A 19,289-nucleotide genomic window follows, 5' to 3' on the forward strand; every position below is an offset into this window, starting at 1 on the left:
GTTCTTATTTGTAATATCTATTGTATTATCTTTTGTGCATTTAACTTGATGTTTAATAACAGGGTTGCCACAGATCTGGAAAATCGCGAAAACCGGGAAAAGTCAGAGGAAAATGTAAAAAAGTCTAGAATTTTGAAATTTACTCACAATTTCCTTAAACTGCTTCTATTCCAGATAATTGTTATAATTTTTTAATATTATATCTTAATATATTTATAGTGTGAAATACGTTCAAAACTCGCACATTTTAAACAATTTTAATAAAATAGTTAAAATTTATATTTTATTCAGTATTTTTATTTGATCGCCCTTTTTCGTAACTGCATTCTTTTTTCTAATACTAATTTATTTGTTGTTGGCTTGAATTTGCACTCAAAATTTTAGTGTGGTACTAACTTTCTTTGCGTTGTTTTTAATATACGCTAGCTTTCTTACAATTCTTGATTTTAAATGTGTTAAAATTTACATATTTTATATAAGAATTTTTTCATTTTTATCTGGAAAATCTGAGAAAATCAGGGAATTTTAAAATTTATGTTCTGTGGCAACTATCAATAAAAAGATACATTGAAAGTGCTTTGCATAAAGTTTGTGTCGCAGTCTCCAAAACTTCTTTCGTGTGAAAACTTATACTTAAACGTAAAAAATTCTTTGCTTTACCTGTATATGAAAAACGAGCACCTGGTATAGCTGATACTTTTTTTTCCTTTTGGCACCATTTGATGAATTTGGTAGCATCTACATCTTTAAAAACAGCACAATTTTATTTAAAAAATGAAATAAATTAGTATACATATGTATAATAAAAGTATAATTAAAAAGATACAATATAAAAATTAATTGTATAATTATTTTAGAATTTTATATTCTAGCATAATTATTTACTTACTGTTTTATAATTACTTCAATATGACTACTTTATGACTATTATATTTTAAATATTATTATATATAAGAAAAAATATTTGTTATACCCGAGGGAAGATGAATCCAAACGAAATAACCTCCTGCTGGTCGTCGATAAGAACAACAATTTGGCAGAAATTGATTCAGAGTTGCACAAAGTATATCTAATCGTTCCTATAAATTGGCTCTTATTTATTTTATTTTTATTTAGCTTTTTTAGTAAATAATAGCATAAAATAATATAAAAACAATAAAAGAATATAAAAACAATTTTATATTAAAAGAAATAATTGTAAAATTATGAGAGCATACACAATCTATTTTTATGATTGTGTTAATGAATTTTGTATAATTACCACTGCTTTAAGAAAGCAGTATTATACTTTTGGAGCATGAAGATATTTATAGTATGAGCATGATGTAACACACCTTATAGATCCTTATAATCCTGTCAAGATACTCGTCTTCGAGATTTTCATGAAGCATACTCGCAATTATTCCGGAAACGTAATGATTAACTCCACCACCACTGCACATTATGCCTCTAAAATAGTTAAAATCATACAATAAAACAGTTGTAATAATATTAGTTACAATATTTTAGTTAATCAATATAATTTACGTTAATGCATAAATGATATATCTACATAAAGCATTAATAATATTGAATGATTAACAGAGACTTTTATGTAAATTATTAATAAAAACGAATTTGACTCAATAAATGGTTTATTTGTATAGTACTTTTTCTGAAAAAAAAAAAAAAAAGTATAAGATTCCTTACGATGTTTTTACAATATTCACTATACGCGCACTGCATTCGAGCCAGCCAAAGCGAATTGCTGGCGAAAGAATTTTAGAGAACGAACAATTTGATACAATGTTCCCTCCTTTATAATTTGAATCTTGTGGATCATCGTAAGAAAATAAGCGTCGTGGCGGAAATCCTTGTTCATAATGAAGCAAATTGTATACATCATCGCAGGCTACCACTATAGAATTGTTTCGTGCAATCTCCACTAAACGTTTGCACTGATCTACCGAGAAATAAAACGGAGAAAAATAATCTACGTTGTTAACGCATCAAAAATAATATACTTTTATATATTTTAGATTTATCAATTTTTGTTGTTTAAAAGAACAAAATTTCATTTATTATATTTATTAATATGATTAAAAAATATATATAATGAAACTACAATATTTAAATTACCAGGCAACAATGTCATTCCGGTTGGATTATGAAAAATTGGTATTGTATAGAACATTGCCCAAAATATTTTTTGATCGTTTAGAAAAAAGTTGCCTTTTGTCTTCTCTTCAATTATTATTTTTTCCAATGCATCTAGATCTACTATGTCATCCTTCATTGGCACTATATGAAATAAAAATAATAATAAAGGATTTTTTAATATTTAATATAACATTCTAGGAATATTGTGTCTCTTGTAGGAATATTTTATTTTTCATATATTTAAGTAACAGATTTAGATATTATTTTTGTTTTACAAATATAGTATCACGTACCTGTAACTATTCGCATCAAGGGAAATTGTTTAAATGCATCTAGAGCAATCATGTAAGTAACTTCTTCTACAAAAATAATACCATTTGGTGAGAGTATAGTATTTAGTAATAGTTGAAGGCCATGTGATGCTCCGCACGTTAATATTAAATGTTCTCTCATTACGGAATTGCCATATCGCCTGTTTAAAAATTTAGCTAACTCATCGCGACATTCCCAAAGACCTGCTGTAATACCATATTGAAAGAGGTAATATTTTCCTTCCTTTTTTTCTTCCTCCTACGACGACATTTATTTCCATCAATATGAATATTTATAAAATATCAATAAATATTTTATTTAGAATAACTCATAAAATGTTCAATAAATGCAAACAATGATATTATATAATTATTAAATTAATTATAAGTGTTACTATTACATCTTAACATAAAATTAATATATTTTAAATTTTTCGATTGCAAACGTTGTTTTATTAAAAAAGATTTCTATTCAAATATAATTTTCTGTAAGAATTTTTATTGTATAATTTCTCGTCACAATTTGTAACGTCATAATTTAAGATTGTAATGGTGAGATAACAGTAGCCTTAAATATATTGTCTGACAAATGCAAATTTAACAGATGCAATATTAAAGTAATTGATTTTTACCAATCTATGTTGAGTCGATTTATTCAGTATTTCTGCACAATGTTTTAATAGGTCAGGACCGGGTGCTCCGACCGACAAGTTTGTAGCCTCTTCATTATAGACATTAAATATTGGGTCACCATCGAACAAGTGTCTCAAATATGGATCATGAACAGTATCCATGTTATCTGCTGAAATTTTGATATCTTATTTTTTTGTAATTGATATTATACATGTACTATACACGATCACTGTGTGAACATTCTTATGTAAACGTTTGTTGAATGTGATTCATTCGATTTGGTGTTATTGTGGTCTCTCAGTTGATAGTATTAATATCAATATGCGTATTAATTTGATACGCAATATATATTTTATTAATCACATTGAAAACCGAGAATGTAAATATAAAAAATTTATTTAAGTTAAAGGTACCGATAAGCACTATGTTATTTGTCAGACTGACCAAGACTGAACATGAAGAATGTAGATGACGTAATAATTCCTATGCATTCTCGTGCCTTTCCGTATAGTTTCGTATAATTTCGTGCAGTTGCATATTGTATTACTAGTATTAAATGATGATGAATGTATTTCTTCTTTATGTATTTATAATATAATACAATATGAATATCAATTTTGATAGATTTGAATAATCTTTTTTAAAGTGTTGTACAAGTGTATATCTTGTACTTGTATATCTAGTACTTGTATATCTACATGTTATATTCTACACTAATTATACTAATTATAAATCTACACATCAAGGAACATTTCAGCAATATTGCAGCAAAGTTTAACATATTGTTGCAGTTGGAATGTCCCATACTTTCTCAGTCAATGTAAATAAATCCAAAAGTTATTCTTTTTTTAAATATTGGTATGATCATCAATCATATTGATTTGAAATATAAGTACAGCAGAAATATAACTACAGTAAGAATAGTCAATATCGCATATAAAAGAATGACAATAAAATTTGATTTAATTTTACATGTTTCTTTAAATACATATACAAATGTAGGAAGTAAACATAAATCATGCATAAGAATCGAATAAATGAAGGACAGAATAGGTATATAGCATTTGGTAGAACAGAAAATTAATTTTATAACCGGAATTTTAGATATATGTAATATACGCTATATATATATTTTTAAGATTATTTGGCATGTAGATTATATCTTTTGTATAAATAATATTTATGCGCGCGAACAGTTCTGAAAATCTAATGAGGAAAGTATTCAACAGAATCACAATCTTTTTTCGTCGTATATACATTTTCCTTATGCGCGTATACATTGAAATATTGCATTCTGAAAAATATTTTTGAAAAATATTCATAATTTACACAACATTAAATTATTATGATTAAAGAAAACGACAAACGGTAAGAATAATTGTTCTTTATTACAATAAATTTTTATGATATATAATGATACAATAAAGATCTATAAATTCTATGTCCACAACCGAATGGCAAATGCAACTCCTCGAAAATTACATAACGTTCGATTACACTGTACACTTTCTAATTTTAACATGCTCAGTCGCAATTTAATTTACATATAAGATTAAACCAAATGTACGAGAGTGAGGAAAATGGAAAGACATTTTCTTGATCCGCGCAAGAAAAATCACGGGTCTTTCCTTTTGCGGCGAGTAATGCGTCGCGATGAATGATATATTACAAAAAGAATCTTACAATAATAATAATTACACTTAACACAATGTACACGATACGTATTGGCTCCATTATTACATGTAAGATACTGCACGGAATGCAGCGAGATTGAAAATCTGTACTTACATAATACTTCGTTTCTTGCTAGCATTGTTTTGCAAACACAATGCCTCCGACTTCATTTTAATCATCATAGAATACAATCACGATAAGGAAAATATGCAAATACTTCGTGGTAGTAGATGATCAATAACGTGTTTTCAATGTCACATACACGGAAAAACGAATATATTTTATATTTAAACGTTTATTCTTTGTTCTTTACTGGAAAATAACATTGATTTCCCACATATAAAAAATACTGATACCACACGTAATATCAATGTTATCGAAAATAGAGGAATAGATACTTTGAATACGGTATACATACATTTTCTTCCTTTATATACATATATTTTCTTCCTTTCATTTTTTGAATGATTTGATTTGATTGTTTTATAAAGCAATATTATAATATTATGAGAAAAGTATCATAGTTAGAAAAATGAAGTTACCAATGTTTTATACAACACTGAAGTCTTACAACAACATTGATGCAACGTTGCGATGTTACTGCAATGTTATTAGAATATTGCAGTGCTATTGGAATGATCTATGCTGTAAGGAATGTGATTAACTGAAAAAATTATATAATTATAATAATATAATTATAATAATATAATATTATTTTTCTTTCTAAATCATAAAATAATGGTTTTATTGATTATAAAATATTAATAATATTCCCATAAAAAAATCGTCAATCTCGTGCACGTTCCTGCTTATCTGTAGCAAATGCAAGGTTCGTAGAACAAAGTTCCCGCAAATTTATTAAATAAAGATCCGTACTACATTATAAAATTTGCTCTGTCATATTTTTTCTTTTTTTCTGTACAACATGGCACGTCCTATCATACTGTTACTTGATACAGTTACATTACGGGTCGCCATATCCTGGTGACATATAATTACTGATTTCGTTCGATTGCTCTCAGTTTTTTTACGCTTGTAGAAATTTCCGTTTACTTACTAGCTAAACTGTACAAATCGTATTTTTTATGTATAAAAATTGAAAATAATTGACAATTCCCATCCCAAAGCCAATTTTTACTGATTCACTACAATGATGGCATGAGAGGAAAAGAAAAACATTTTGAGTTTCTTTGTTCCTCTATTTTTAAGTAGAGTCGCGTTCCTCTGCGGTGGTTTGAATCCCAACGCAAGGCAAATTCATCTTCGGCAGTAAAATAGGACAATATAGCTTCGCTGTCGTCGTTTATTGCAGAGAAAGGGAAAGTGTTAATCATTGCGATTTTCAAGTCATCGGAAGAAAGTAAAATAATTCATATCACAGTTAGCGGTTTACCGCACAAATATTTGGATCCGATTGCCCTAACGTCTAACAGTTTGAGCGAAAAATAACTGATTTCTTCTTTGTCTACTTCTGCATTATGATCTATAAAGCAGATTAAAACAAAGACTATCATTAATCAGATTTATATCATGAAACGTTGTTGCAAGCTGACCTTTGTAGCGGAACCGCTTAATTTTTATCTTTCTTAAGGCGGAACATTTTACAAATATTAAAACATCTTGAAAAACATAAATTAACTTCTAACAAAAGTTTATATCAAATATGAATAAAATCTAAAAAACATTGCCATTTCGAATATACATAAATCGTTATATTCTACATTTGAAATATTAAATCTTTATTAATATTAAAATGACATTTTTAGTTAACAGTACATTTGAATTTATGTTTGTTACAAAAGAACATAAGAAGTTTATTATTTAATGACGTAAAATGTCATTAACAAGTTTGTTCTGTATTTGAGAAAAGAAATAAAATAAAAAATATTAAAATAGTACGTATGTAACGTAAAATGTATTGAGCGATTTTCTGATACATTTCAAGTATTCCGCTCGAAAATGCCTAAAACTATTTTTGCCATAAAGTTTCACGACCATGAATCTCTTCAAAGTTCACAAGTGATCGCTGTGGACAACTTTAATTTTTTTTATACTTTGCGATATAATCTTACAATTGTAAAATTTGATGTGTATTTTTAAGAGTTTATTGAAAAATATCGTCATTGTGAATATTACCCATAGCGCAGAAGCTTGCAGTATTGCTGCAATGCGATTACTGTATGGAATGATCTATGCTGAATGGGTAGCTTTTAGGGTGTATAGATATCTGTACAAAAGTGAGTAATGAGAAAAGTGAGACCGGTTTAAGTTTATAAAATCTATGAAGATCTACATAATTTCAAAGAGTTTGGACCGTAATAATACACAGAATCATTATTACAAAGACAAATGCAGAACAGATTTAATCAAAGAAATAAAATTATTTGTATGTGTCGTTTTCTACATTTTCAACCATTTTATATGTATAAGGACTATATATTTCGTTTGCAATGGCAAGGCCAAAAATGCCTTAATACAGCCTGATGAAAAGCTGTTAGCAAAGACAATATTGACGTTGTCGTTGCGAATTAAGTCCTAGAATGCTTCTTATATCCTCAAAAGCTAGTACGAAAAGTAATTTATTTACAAGCCACAAATGGCACATTAAGAATATCTTTGCACTACTTGTTCGCGAATATCATCATCGCACGATTTAAATTTCCATTACGTCATTATAGTCTCTTTCGTTTTATTTATATTTCGTAATACGTACGAATCTCTAGCTTACGTCTAATCACAATCGAGCGCGGCACTTGAGCGAAGTGTCCTTTATAAGTACAATGTGTCCTGTACTCGAAAATTGAGTAACTGTGACGCTATCAGACGAGGCTTTAATGATAAAGCATTCCAAAGCTTCTTTTCCTTCTAAGATTCAGCTTTTGTCCCAGGAAAGGTTTTATTGATATGATTATTTCTGATTCTATCAAAATCTTGAATTATTTTCGTATCCTCGATAGCATCACTAAAATCACACCGTCGTTTCATTCTTTCTAAAAGGTTTCAACGGTTGCAATTCCCGTTCTAATCGATCAAAATCGTTGTAATATTCGTGATCTGATTCTTCTTCGGAACTTCGTTGCCTAATTTGAGACCCGAAGGCACCATTTGGCAGGACTTTCTCCAAGTCCGGTGTAGGAATACCCAAAGTCTGTGGCGTGAGCGGACCTTCGTCCTGTGACATTATATATTCCGGATTGTCTAGTGATGTCTTCCCTTGAATCGCTAGAAAGTCTGGATATTTTCGGAAACCATTGTTCAATCGCTTTGTTTCGGATTCTGGATAAAATAAAAATAATTTCGGTTTTATAAAAAGCAGATATACATAGACATATATATATATAAATTAGCAACTATACGTAAAATTATGTAGACATAAAAATACAAATTAATATAATAAAAGAACTTTCAAAAGCAAAGTTTAATGTATGTATTTTTAATATGGATAAAATTGCTACGCATATCTATTATACAATATAGATAAAGTTAAAATAATAGCAAATTTACAGTTTCCACTTACCTGTTGGCTTAGAATCCCCAATGAGATCTATATATTGCGTCGCATTGACTGACGGTTGTGGCGTCGGCACGAGATAATCATTTTCATCTATTGGCAAATCTAGTTTCAAGTTTCCAACTTGAGCTTGCTGTTGCACGACGTTCGTATTGAAACAATCATCAGTCACATCGCAATCTGTAATTTCCCATTGCTTCATTAAATAAATAATTTATTCCGTGATGTTCATATTATTCGATTCAATATCAATCACTATCACAATCAGAGAGATTTTATTCGATTTTTTTCGCAATTAACATTTTGCTTACCTCTAACACCGACCATTTTCAATGGATCCGAACAATATCTAGAATTTGAGCTATCTGACCCTGCGACGAGTCCACAGTGACCATTGGGATGTGCATAATGCGCGCGTTGACCAGAATTGCCGGCCTCGTGCGATGCGTTTCCACTCTCATGATTTCCATACCTCAAGAGTTCTCTGTCCCAGTTTTGCTGATTTTGTGGAGTTGGAGAATCAGCGGCGAGCGGCTTACCATTCGGCCAGTATGATTTTATCGGTGTATTTGGCGGCGAACCGGAAGTACTTGATGCGGAAATTGTGGGTGGAAGTGGAGCCCGCGACTTAGGTTGTAGGTACTCACCAGCATCTAACAGAGTTTCAGGACCATCCATCGCTGATGCAAGATTTCGAATCATCTCCTTTTCGTCCTGCAAATTCACATTAATAGTTGAGACAATGCTAAACTATATTATTAAAATTGTTACATAATTACTATAAAAAAGTATGTCAATAAAAAGATTATATTATAAAGATATGTTAGGAATGTGCTAATTTTATTATGTTAATAATTAGAAATTGATTAGATTATAGCCATCTAATATATCTTAGTTTGAGTTATATTAAAATGTACGAAAATTGATATAAATAGAAATTTGAAGCATTATTGATAATTATGATGCAGTTATAACACTAATGAAATGAATTATATAATTTTAATTAACTAATATCAATATAATTATCGTCAGTAATAAAAAATATGTTTTACATATGAATAAATATTAATTACCTGTAGTGTATACGAAGGCAGTCTCATGTACTTATCTCCTTTAATGGCAAGATATCGACCAGGATCTCTGGACATTTTTGCAAAATCCTCTGCCAGTTCTTTGAAGCTAGGCCTGGATTCAGCGTCAAGCATCCAACACTTAATCATAATCATATATACATCAATCGTGCAAATCGCGGGCTGTGGTAATCTTTCGCCCTTTTCCAATAATTCCGGCACATTTCGAGCAGAAACATTTTCGTACGGTCTACCACCATAGGTGAGGACCTCCCAAATGGTCACTCCAAAGGCCCATACATCCGATTTATGATTAAATACTCTATGCTGAATGCATTCTAATGCCAACCACTTAATAGGCATCTTCCCACCTGCAGCCTTATATTGTTCCTCGTTAATATCTAATAATTTAGCAAGACCAAAATCAGTGATTTTCACACAATTTGGAGTTTGGACGAGGACATTTCGCGCTGCCAAATCTCGGTGAACCAATCTTCTCTCTTCCAGATAGGCCATACCTCTCGCAATTTGCGTGCACCAATTTAATAATGGTTTCGAACCGATTTTATCCTTGTACCTGCGTACAAAATCCAGTAGACAGCCTAGAGGCATCAGCTGAGTCACTAACATCATCTGCGACGTCATGCATACTGCAAGTAATTGCAGTAGATTCGGATGTTCAACACTAGCCATAATGTAAGCTTCGTCGAGAAATTCTTTAGATGTGTTCGCACCCGTACCATCATGAAGAACTTTTATAGCAACTGGGATCTTTACGTTCTCTCCTTCGGGTACCCAGACCCCTTTGTACACATTGCCGAAAGCACCGTAACCCAATATACCGCCTTTTCTCATCTCTTCTTCCTTAATAATTCGTAGTTTAGCGAGATTTGGTTTCACACCTGTTGGTCGAAGCGGTTCATTGTCGTCCAAACCAGTTAAAGCCATCGTCATCTTCACTGTATTCTCCTTAGCTTTCGTTCTTATTCGCCATAAATACAATAAAACAACGATGATAATAATAAATGCTACTAATACAATCGCAATGCCACCCCAAACTGCTGGATGAAAATCGTTTTCCATTTGATAACCGAGGCCTATAGTTTCTACGGAGCAGTACGGTTCGCTGTCAGGAGGAAAGATCTTGTGAGGATATTCTGGTGGACAGGTCTCCGTGCAATTAAAGGAAGTTGCATTATCATCAGAGTTGTCTATCCTATCCTGAATATATAAATTATAAAATTAATTAGTATACAAAGCATGTTATAGCAATATTAATTATTATACATGTATATTATGTGTACGTATATGATTATGTATTTTACGCATTTAATAAAGAAGATTATATTTGTAATATAATATTATTGTCTACGTACAATGTAAATTTTATAATTCCGGCATTTGTAACACTGATTAGAGCCTGGCCCAAAGCATCCTCGGCACTCTCCGAAACACGATATACATTGCTGCGTATCAGCATCCGCGAAATGATCAGCAGGGCATTCATCTTCGCATTGCTCTCCTTTCTTATACTTGGTGCATTGTTGACACACTTGCTCGTGGAAGCCGTATCCTGTGCATTTTTTGCAACGTGGATGACACTTGCGACAGACAGCTTTTCCAGCAAGAGGTTTTAAAAGACCTTGCTCCAATTGATCAACCCACTCGTAATAATGTCCTGCAAATTTTATAATAAAAATATTTTTTTTGCATGATATAAATATTTCTTATAACACACTATGAAAAACTATATAAATACCTTGTTGTTACAAAAATATACTATAATGAATTATTTTCAACTACACTCTTGACATTTAATTTATTATTATTTTTGAACAATTATAGATCAAATGAAATAATAACAGTTTTTAATACATATATTTACACTTACAATTAGTATATAAATATTTTCAACTTTTTCTTATTACAAAATATTCCGTTAATACAAAAATTATGAAACAAAGTTATCGTATAACTTACCATCGGGACACGGCTCTCTCTTCTGCAAACATCTCTCTGGTACTTCGTCGTTCATAATTGCCTTTTCGCAACTATGACATCCGTTGGCGCCTATGTTGTTCTCCGGTCCCTTGCAACCGCCCACGCAATTCTCGTGGCACTGTTTACATTGGCCGTTGTCATTGTATTTTGAGGATGGGCACTCGGGCACACAGAATGGTCCATCTCGCACGTGTTTGCACTTAATGCATTGGTCAGCATTAGGACCGGTACAGGAGCTATAAGATGTGTCGCATTCTTCGTGACACATCTTACAGGTTTTATTGTCCGCTTGATAAATCCTGATAACACAATCGTAATCAATTATTAATCGATATTCAAATATCACGTAAGAAAGTAGATAATACGTAAAATTAAAAGCAAACAAGATCAGAATAACGGAAAAAGAATAGCATGAAAAATTAACAAAAAAAAAAAAGGAAAAGAAAGAAAAAAACAACGTAAAAAATCATTTGAATATAATTAAAGTTCAGATTGTTTGTCAACTCATGCCATTCACGCTTTTAATACAAATGCGAATTAAAGCGGTTACGAGGAGAATGCACGTGCTGCATAATACACACGTAACTTGCTTACGAGATGGATAATGATGAAAAAAACGGCGAAAATTGGGGCTTAAGTACTCGCGGAAGATTTTCGATTTACCTTCAATCCATGATCTAGGGGAGCAATTTCGATTGGACAGAAGTATTATTGAAATTTTCAACTTCGTATTATAAAATTCTATGTTTGTTAACTTACCCTGGCGCATTGCAATCTTGAAGACAGTCGTTTCCTAAAATAAAGTTCTTACACGACAAACATTGTGATGGTCCCGGTCCCCAACATCCTTCATTTGAACATTGCTCGTCACATATGAAGCCATCCTCAACTGCAATTTAAATATTCAAAGTAAGTAAGATTTTAAAATAATAATTCACAAGTTAGAAAGGAAGCTCACAAGAGTCAATGCAGTTATTAGTGCGTGAATTATTATGTATAATTTATACATTGGAACAACCGTGTCGTAAATGTTTTAAGTCGGATTTGAGAAAAAATCACTATAATCAGGATCAATAAATAAATAAAAGTTCGCAATAAATTCTTTGTGATATTCTAAAGATGCTCAATAGCATCAACATTATTGATATCAGATTATCAGTTTAATTTGTGATATTAATATAATTTTAGTTTAGAATTACGTTTCAAGACCGATATACTAATAGGTATATAATTTGCAGAACAAGAAAAATAGGTATAAAAAACTCATACTAAAATATTATTAGATACTAAAACCCACTTTTGTCCGTATAAGATACTTTTCCATTTAAGTATTTGTGTTATTCTTATATTGATCTAGTTTCATTATTGTTGAATAAATGCTGTCCAAATAATGTAATAATATTATTAGAAATATTTTTAATTTATATTGTTCAAAAAATAAAAATAAGAGTTCACAAAAAAAATTTATTATGATGAATATGTCATCACAAGCACAAAATTTAGTACATTCAGAATACCTATCTATAATAAAGAATTGGATTTGAAATTAAGAGAAAATAGACTTGTATATTTATCTCTTTATTATACTTACTGCATTCGGTCTCGTTTCGATTATTTGATAAGAGACTTTCATGTTCGGATGATTTCTTAATTCTGTTCCAATTGATACTTTCTGCGTAACATAGATTTTTGTTCTCTAGAATAGCGATCGAGCCGGAATAAATCTTCTTCAAGGAACTAAGACCAAAGGATATCAAAGAAGTCTTGACGATGTATAACGATGCAAAATATTCCGTGAGCGTTCTACCACCAATCACCTCGAGGTTCCGAAAATACGAAAGGTTCTTAAAATCTGCATGATCTCCTTGAATATTAAGGTAACCCGTAATCTCTTTCAATGTTTTGAAAACTTCTAATTCATCAGGATGCATCTTCTCGTATCGTTTGCCGAATGAATAGTTTGAATAAACATGTTGAAAACCTTCGAAACTCTGATCCAGAATCGTGATGGATCCTTCGATGATGGTACAATCTTTGAAGGTGTCGATATTACCGGAATGCACTTTCTCCACACCTTTGCAGGTTTTTGGACAAGGACCGTCGCAGGGAACACATTCGCCATTCACCGCTTTCTTCTTCGGTGGACAGGATCTCACGCATGCACCGTTGTCCTTTAAAAGATGTTCTGGACATCGTCTTACACAAGTCGCTCCGTACGCGTACTTTCCGCCCGGATTGGCTTCCCATGAATATGTTGTTGGATTATATCTAAAAGAATTAAAATTAAAATATTAATTTTCTTATTAATTTCATCATATAAATAATTTGTGCCATAAGTAAACCTCTAAATTTATCTCAGTTTTTTCATATCAATTTATTATTTAGAAAAATTTAAAAGAATATTATTTGTTCAATAAATTGTGTTAAAAAAAAATTAAAATATTTCTACGTATTATAACAATTTTTACGGTATTTTATATCAATCTTGTATTAAAGATATATAAATATATAATGTGACTTACTTTTGCATAGGCGGACATTCCTGTGTGCACACGCCATCGTCGAAGAAGTTCTTACAGGCAAGGCAGTCGCTCTGTTTGGGACCGGTACAACCACCCGCGCAAAAAAGATGGCAACATTCGCGTGGATTAGGACCAAAACACCTGCCCTGCCAGCACTGAGGCGAACAGTTCGTTTTCGAAAACTTTTGACAATTCTCCGGACCATCGCCCCAGCAGCCCTGCTCGCAACTCTCGTCACATGCTGCACATCCGCGTTCCGGTGTTGTAAAATTATACACATAAAAATATCGTCCTCCTTGGCCTGTGATTATTTCCTCCCAATTGATAGTCTTGAGGTGGCAGAGATTGTAGTTGTTGTACATGCCCACGCTTCCATTGAGTATATCTATGACGAAATCAATCGCGGAAAGTTAGATATCGCAATAGAACAATAGTTTGTCTTAAATTTCACATTTAATTGTTCAATCGACAGTATTATTTTTAAGTGATAATTTATCAAGTAAGAGAGAAATATATTAAATTTGAATATTTTAAACTAAAATTTGTATTTAATTGTTAAAATGTTTTTGTTTATTTGTATGTAAGGTAATAAAATATAAATAAATATAAATAAATTATAAATAAATTATAAATAAATTATAAATTATACATGTAAATTAAGTATAAGTTATCAGTTTTACTTATAACTAATAATAAATAAATATTTAGAGATATTTTTTAGAAATGTATCGTTTATTGCTTGAACTTCAATCCAATCATGTCAACTTGAATAATGTCTAAGATATAATTAATAAAATATAAAGTTAATAACGTACCTCTAAGGGATGGCAGCTCCAGGTTATGCATCTGACACATCGTAACGAAGAGGGCAAATTCGTGGTCGTGTATATTGAGTTTGAAAAGGGTCCTGCCACGGATGATTTGTAGGCTCGGGAGGACGAACCTGCGCACGTCCACGTGACTGATGAGCACGTAACCGGTGACCTCCCGTATGTGCTGGAGGAAGCTGAGGTCGAAGGTATTGTTCTGGAGCCATGTGATCTCCAGGTTGCCATCGACGTAAGTACAGTTGGTGTACCGGTCTCGAAGATTCCGGTAGTGATGTAGTTTGTTGGACGGCACGGAGAGACGGCCATTTGTACCGATGCAAACTACAAGCAAAGTAATTAAGATATATAAGTTATATGTAAAATCCATGTAAACATTAAATTGTACATATAACAAAATATAAAAAAATTATTATTACATCAATTATTACTGTTTTTATTATTTTTCTATTAATTTATTAAAATTATTTTAAAAAATCTAGGAAAAAATACTCATAATAGTAATAGCAATATAATTATATTTTAATTGCATCATTTAAAAAATAAATATATATATTTATTAAATATTATTATTCTTTAGTTTAATATATCCATTTTTAATTGCTACCATAATTTATCATTACATATATAAATATTGTTTAAATATTCCATGTTCAAATTGATATTAAAGCTATGGCTGTATTCAAGGAGTGGCGCTATCAATGTTATTACATCATTCTATTCTTGTTTTATGTCTAATAAACGATAAAGATAGAATGACACATAACGCTAATAGCGCAGTCCTTAAACGCAGGCTGTAAATAACGGTATTTGTGATCTAACGGTATTTGTTCATCAATATGTATTATAAATTGCATACAATAATATCTTCTAAGTGTATATATATGTAGTTTAACACAGAAAGTTTATTTAGCAATTCGAATAGCGGTTCAGATTGAAGCCAAATATTGAGATTAGATGCAGATTTTCTGTATATAGAAACCACATGTAATTAATTTCCGATTACGATAGTTGTGTAAATACCACCCACAGTCAAGAGTATATTCCGATCTATAGATAATGTTCTATCTATGAAGCGTGTTATATTGGTAGGCGAACTACCTTTATGAAATGCAGTACACGCGCCGCCGTGATTTCGTTGTGCAATTACGTTCTTGAGTTGACTGTGAGTTGAGTGTTTAAATGACGCATACAAAGGCACTGTATGTATACTTAGTGTATAAATTATGGTAAACGTTTGTGATTTACAAAGCAAAGCAATTATTTACATAAATTTACATTTTACTAAAAATAATTATAAAAAGAATTCTGGTTAAAAAATAAAATATTTAAAATAATTAAAAATACTTTTTATAATTGTTGATATTGTTTCACAAAAAAATGTGCTTTTTTAAACTTACTTCTTTTATCATTTATTTTATTTCTGTATGTATTATTTACATATATTATTTACATTTACACCCATAATAAAAAATCAAGACATTTTACAGAAATATTTTCTTATTAAGTATTATTCTTCCTATAATAATTTTCAATAATTATGACATAATTATAAATATCGTAAAGAATGTAATATAGAAATTAACCGAACAAGTAAATTCTCCTTGGCACGTAAAAACGTTCATATAGAAAAGAGCCCAAGGTTTTATTAGATCGCGCAAATTCTTTGCGAAGCAAAGAAATAATCGCCGCTATGAAGAGCATAGTGACACGTTCGCTCCCCCGGAATTTGGTTTTGCTCACAACTTGAATCGCACTCGCATCCTCGTGGACAGTTCGCAAACGAGTGGCCGCGATCGGCACGCGGTATCGAAAGGGCGGTCTTAATCTGACCGGCGATCGGAATCATGCGAAAATAATTGCGCGTAAGGACGTCCTTCTTGCGCGAGATACCCGGGGGGATGTACCGCAGAAGAAGATTCATAGTCGTTGCCGACAATGTCGGAGATCGTGGACCAAAGGAGGGAAAGAACCGGCGGAACAAACGCGTATCCGAGTATCTATGTATTTGTATCGACCAGATGCTACTAAGAGTCGCGGGATACCGAATGCACGTACTGTGGCATGGCGCCAGGATCCTCGAGAATGCAGACCGAACGTGGATCTGCATTGGCGATGGGATCACGCAGGTTTTCTGTCCTACGTGTCTCAGAAACTCGAGTCGCATGAAAGATGAACGACTTGATCATAATGAAGAGGTATGGCAAATATTTGTTCTACGATTTTTTTCGTCGAAAGAGGATTACCGTAAAGATTTATCATATAACATAAAGAGATTTTTTTCATAGTTCATATTACAGAATCGTAATGGATACTTTAAAGCGTACCAATGATGAAATCTATCAGATTTTCTGTGAATATGTGTTGAAATATTTGTCCAATAATTCTTTGAATATTTCTTGAATAAGAAAAAAAATATTCCTGTGTAAAGTAAAAAGGTTTATGAATTGATAAATAAGAAGAATTTTTGTTTTGATACATTTTTTTCATAGAAAATGCTGTTATGTTTCAAATTCATATACCTTCTATTAGAATATTAATTAACAAAGACAGATTGTTATGTTCGCATTCTTGATGTTATATGAAATAAAAATATATAAGAAAATACATAAAGAGCGATTTGTGTTCACTCGACTTGGAAGTGGCGATGATTCCGAGCAACGATACGATTCTCTCTATATATTCCTTATCGTCGATCATTTACTATTTTATAATGAAGTCAAGTTTTTCGCTTTTCTTTTAGGTTTGCTAAGTTTAATTCATTTCAATTACGTTTAGATTATGACTAGAACTTTACAAATAAGAAACCATAAATAAGAGAATTAAGTATTTGTACGTAATTGTCATTGCTAAAAAAGAACAATGTATTGCGTGACTGACATTTTTGGAACTAATTGTATCGACAGATGTTATCCGGGATAACGAATTAGACCGAAACGTAAAGCGACTCGAACCGACACGTCGAGAAGAACTTATGGACGTTCTGGCGTGCTTGATGGAAGGTGGTCCGATAAAAAGGAACACCACAAGTGTGATGGCTGCACGGACGTTTAGACAGGAAGAAAGTGGAAGTTCGCCGAGAAGTGTCGGTTAAGATCGACGGGCTGACACGTTCCTCGTTCTTGTTTTCCAAGCTCCGAGGCTTGCTCACCCGCACAGCACGAAATTCATCATTAGATCCTTGAGCTGGGATATACCTCGGCAGAAACCTGGTGATTATCCCCGACGGCGGGGCTGCGAAAATTGCCGGCGAGAGCCGTTTGTTCTCGCGCGTAGAATTAACATTCTGCCAAATTTACGACGCCTGAACCGCAGTTCAAGACAATAGCGGTGATATTGATTACGGGCGTGGCGCGAATATCACCTTCTTCTCCATTATCTAACAAAGTTTGCAGGAAACCCAACCTCTAGAACTGCAAGTGGTTATTGTAGTTTGATATTAGAAGTAATATATCGTAGTGAAGATATTAATTTTATTCGCTGAGTGGATATCTCTCAATCGCTTAGGAAAAAAATTAGCCACAAATGGCTATTTATAAAAAATTAAGAAAAATATAAAAGGAAAAAGAGATATAGACTCTTAATTTAATTTATACTTTAAAAGAATTCCAGTATAAATAAACAAGAAGCTCTTTCACGTGTTATAAAGAAGATGTTTATGCCTAACAGTTACACAAAGAGAATGACATTAAAAGAAAAATTTAAACTCTCAAATGTAGGTTTATAAATACAAATGATAAATTTAATAAAAATCACGAAATACGAGTGGAAGGAGTGTAAAGAAGACATATAGGATGTAAAAAGATAAGTGTCGGTAGGACGTGACACTGAAATCCCGCGGTGAGACTTCTTTTGTGAACGCGAAAATAGTACGTACGTTGCACTAAATCATACATGGTTCTTCGACCACCTTTTGGAAGGAGACCATCGAGAGATTTTTATGCGGCACTTTAAAATGCCCCCTTCTCCATTAAAGTCCCAAAGTAATACGAAATAACTGCATGTCGATGACGACGGCGGCAGCGGCGCCGTTTATTTGAGCTCGTAAACATCGATACTGTCGAGTCTCACAATCCCCACCATCAAAATTGTTTCTGGGTGTTAAGGCCCTTCTTTCTCCCTTCTTTCTTTCTGCTCCCCTTGTAAAACGGAGCCCTGCGGCTAAATGCCCGACGAAATAAAATCCGGGTATCGTAAACGCGCGAAATAACTATTGGTTCGAACTGCTCGAAGAAGAGAAAAAGAGAATTCAAGGTGAGAATGGATTTTGGAGTAGGGATAAAAAGAGAAAAGTTGTGAGAGAGAGAGAGAGAGAGAGAGAGAGAGAGAGAGAGAGAGAGAGCAATTTATTATTTTGGAGGAAATCTATGGGTAAAATACCAAAATAAAAATAAATAAATAAATAATTGTACAAAATATGATAAAACTGAAGTAATGAATAGTCTAACTTAATGTGTGTGTGAATAATAAAGGTTAAAGAAAAATTAAAAATACAGAAGTATAAAAATATGATAAATCTTTCGCTTTTTCAAACAATTTAAAAGGAAATAAAATTTTATAGTGAATTTTACTGTAGGAAGCGGACTGAATATATATATATA

The 19,289-nt window shown here is 31.9% G+C and overlaps 2 protein-coding genes across 6 annotated transcripts in view; both read right to left on the reverse strand.

Annotated features, from left to right (window-relative positions):
* Positions 1-308: 308 nt before the first annotated feature.
* On the reverse strand, positions 309-3,542 carry LOC108747620 (2-aminoadipate transaminase-like). 3 transcript variants are annotated; one of them, XM_018485207.1, is made up of 8 exons: positions 3,528-3,542; positions 3,083-3,252; positions 2,433-2,709; positions 2,119-2,280; positions 1,690-1,942; positions 1,335-1,449; positions 974-1,079; positions 309-744 (listed from the first exon to the last, which is right to left on the reverse strand). In XM_018485207.1, the coding sequence occupies exons 1-8, from the start codon at positions 3,538-3,540 to the stop codon at positions 533-535; spliced, it is 1,308 nt and encodes a 435-aa protein (XP_018340709.1). In that variant the 5' UTR covers positions 3,541-3,542; the 3' UTR covers positions 309-532. The 3 variants fall into 3 exon arrangements, with proteins under 3 accessions (XP_018340709.1, XP_018340711.1, XP_018340710.1); XM_018485209.1 differs by lacking the exon at positions 3,528-3,542 and adding an exon at positions 3,497-3,517; XM_018485208.1 differs by lacking the exon at positions 3,528-3,542 and adding an exon at positions 3,301-3,453.
* Positions 3,543-6,610: 3,068 nt separating this feature from the next.
* LOC108747756 (epidermal growth factor receptor) overlaps positions 6,611-19,289 on the reverse strand; it is a 149,554-nt gene continuing 136,875 nt past the window's right edge. For all 3 annotated transcript variants that reach the window (XM_018485479.1, XM_018485478.1, XM_018485477.1), the window contains 10 exons: positions 14,677-15,012; positions 13,862-14,246; positions 12,931-13,607; positions 12,099-12,228; positions 11,319-11,638; positions 10,715-11,016; positions 9,342-10,559; positions 8,580-8,982; positions 8,275-8,448; positions 6,611-8,033 (listed from right to left, as the gene is read on the reverse strand). In XM_018485479.1, coding sequence (XP_018340981.1) covers positions 7,726-8,033; positions 8,275-8,448; positions 8,580-8,982; positions 9,342-10,559; positions 10,715-11,016; positions 11,319-11,638; positions 12,099-12,228; positions 12,931-13,607; positions 13,862-14,246; positions 14,677-15,012 — 4,253 coding nt within the window. In that variant the 3' untranslated portion in view covers positions 6,611-7,725. The remainder of the gene's footprint in view (positions 8,034-8,274; positions 8,449-8,579; positions 8,983-9,341; positions 10,560-10,714; positions 11,017-11,318; positions 11,639-12,098; positions 12,229-12,930; positions 13,608-13,861; positions 14,247-14,676; positions 15,013-19,289) is intronic.

This window comes from Trachymyrmex septentrionalis, unplaced genomic scaffold, assembly GCF_001594115.1.
Source record: "Trachymyrmex septentrionalis isolate Tsep2-gDNA-1 unplaced genomic scaffold, Tsep1.0 scaffold20, whole genome shotgun sequence".
Classification (NCBI taxonomy): domain Eukaryota; kingdom Metazoa; phylum Arthropoda; class Insecta; order Hymenoptera; family Formicidae; genus Trachymyrmex; species Trachymyrmex septentrionalis.

Bases quoted from the DNA above. Each gene is read 5' to 3' on its own strand.
- LOC108747620 (XM_018485207.1), bottom strand. The intron at 2,281-2,432 runs GTACGTGATACT...TATTTCATATAG, and splicing joins CTTGATGCGAATAGTTACAG to TGCCAATGAAGGATGACATA. The intron at 1,450-1,689 runs GTAAGGAATCTT...TAACTATTTTAG, and splicing joins GTGAATATTGTAAAAACATC to AGGCATAATGTGCAGTGGTG.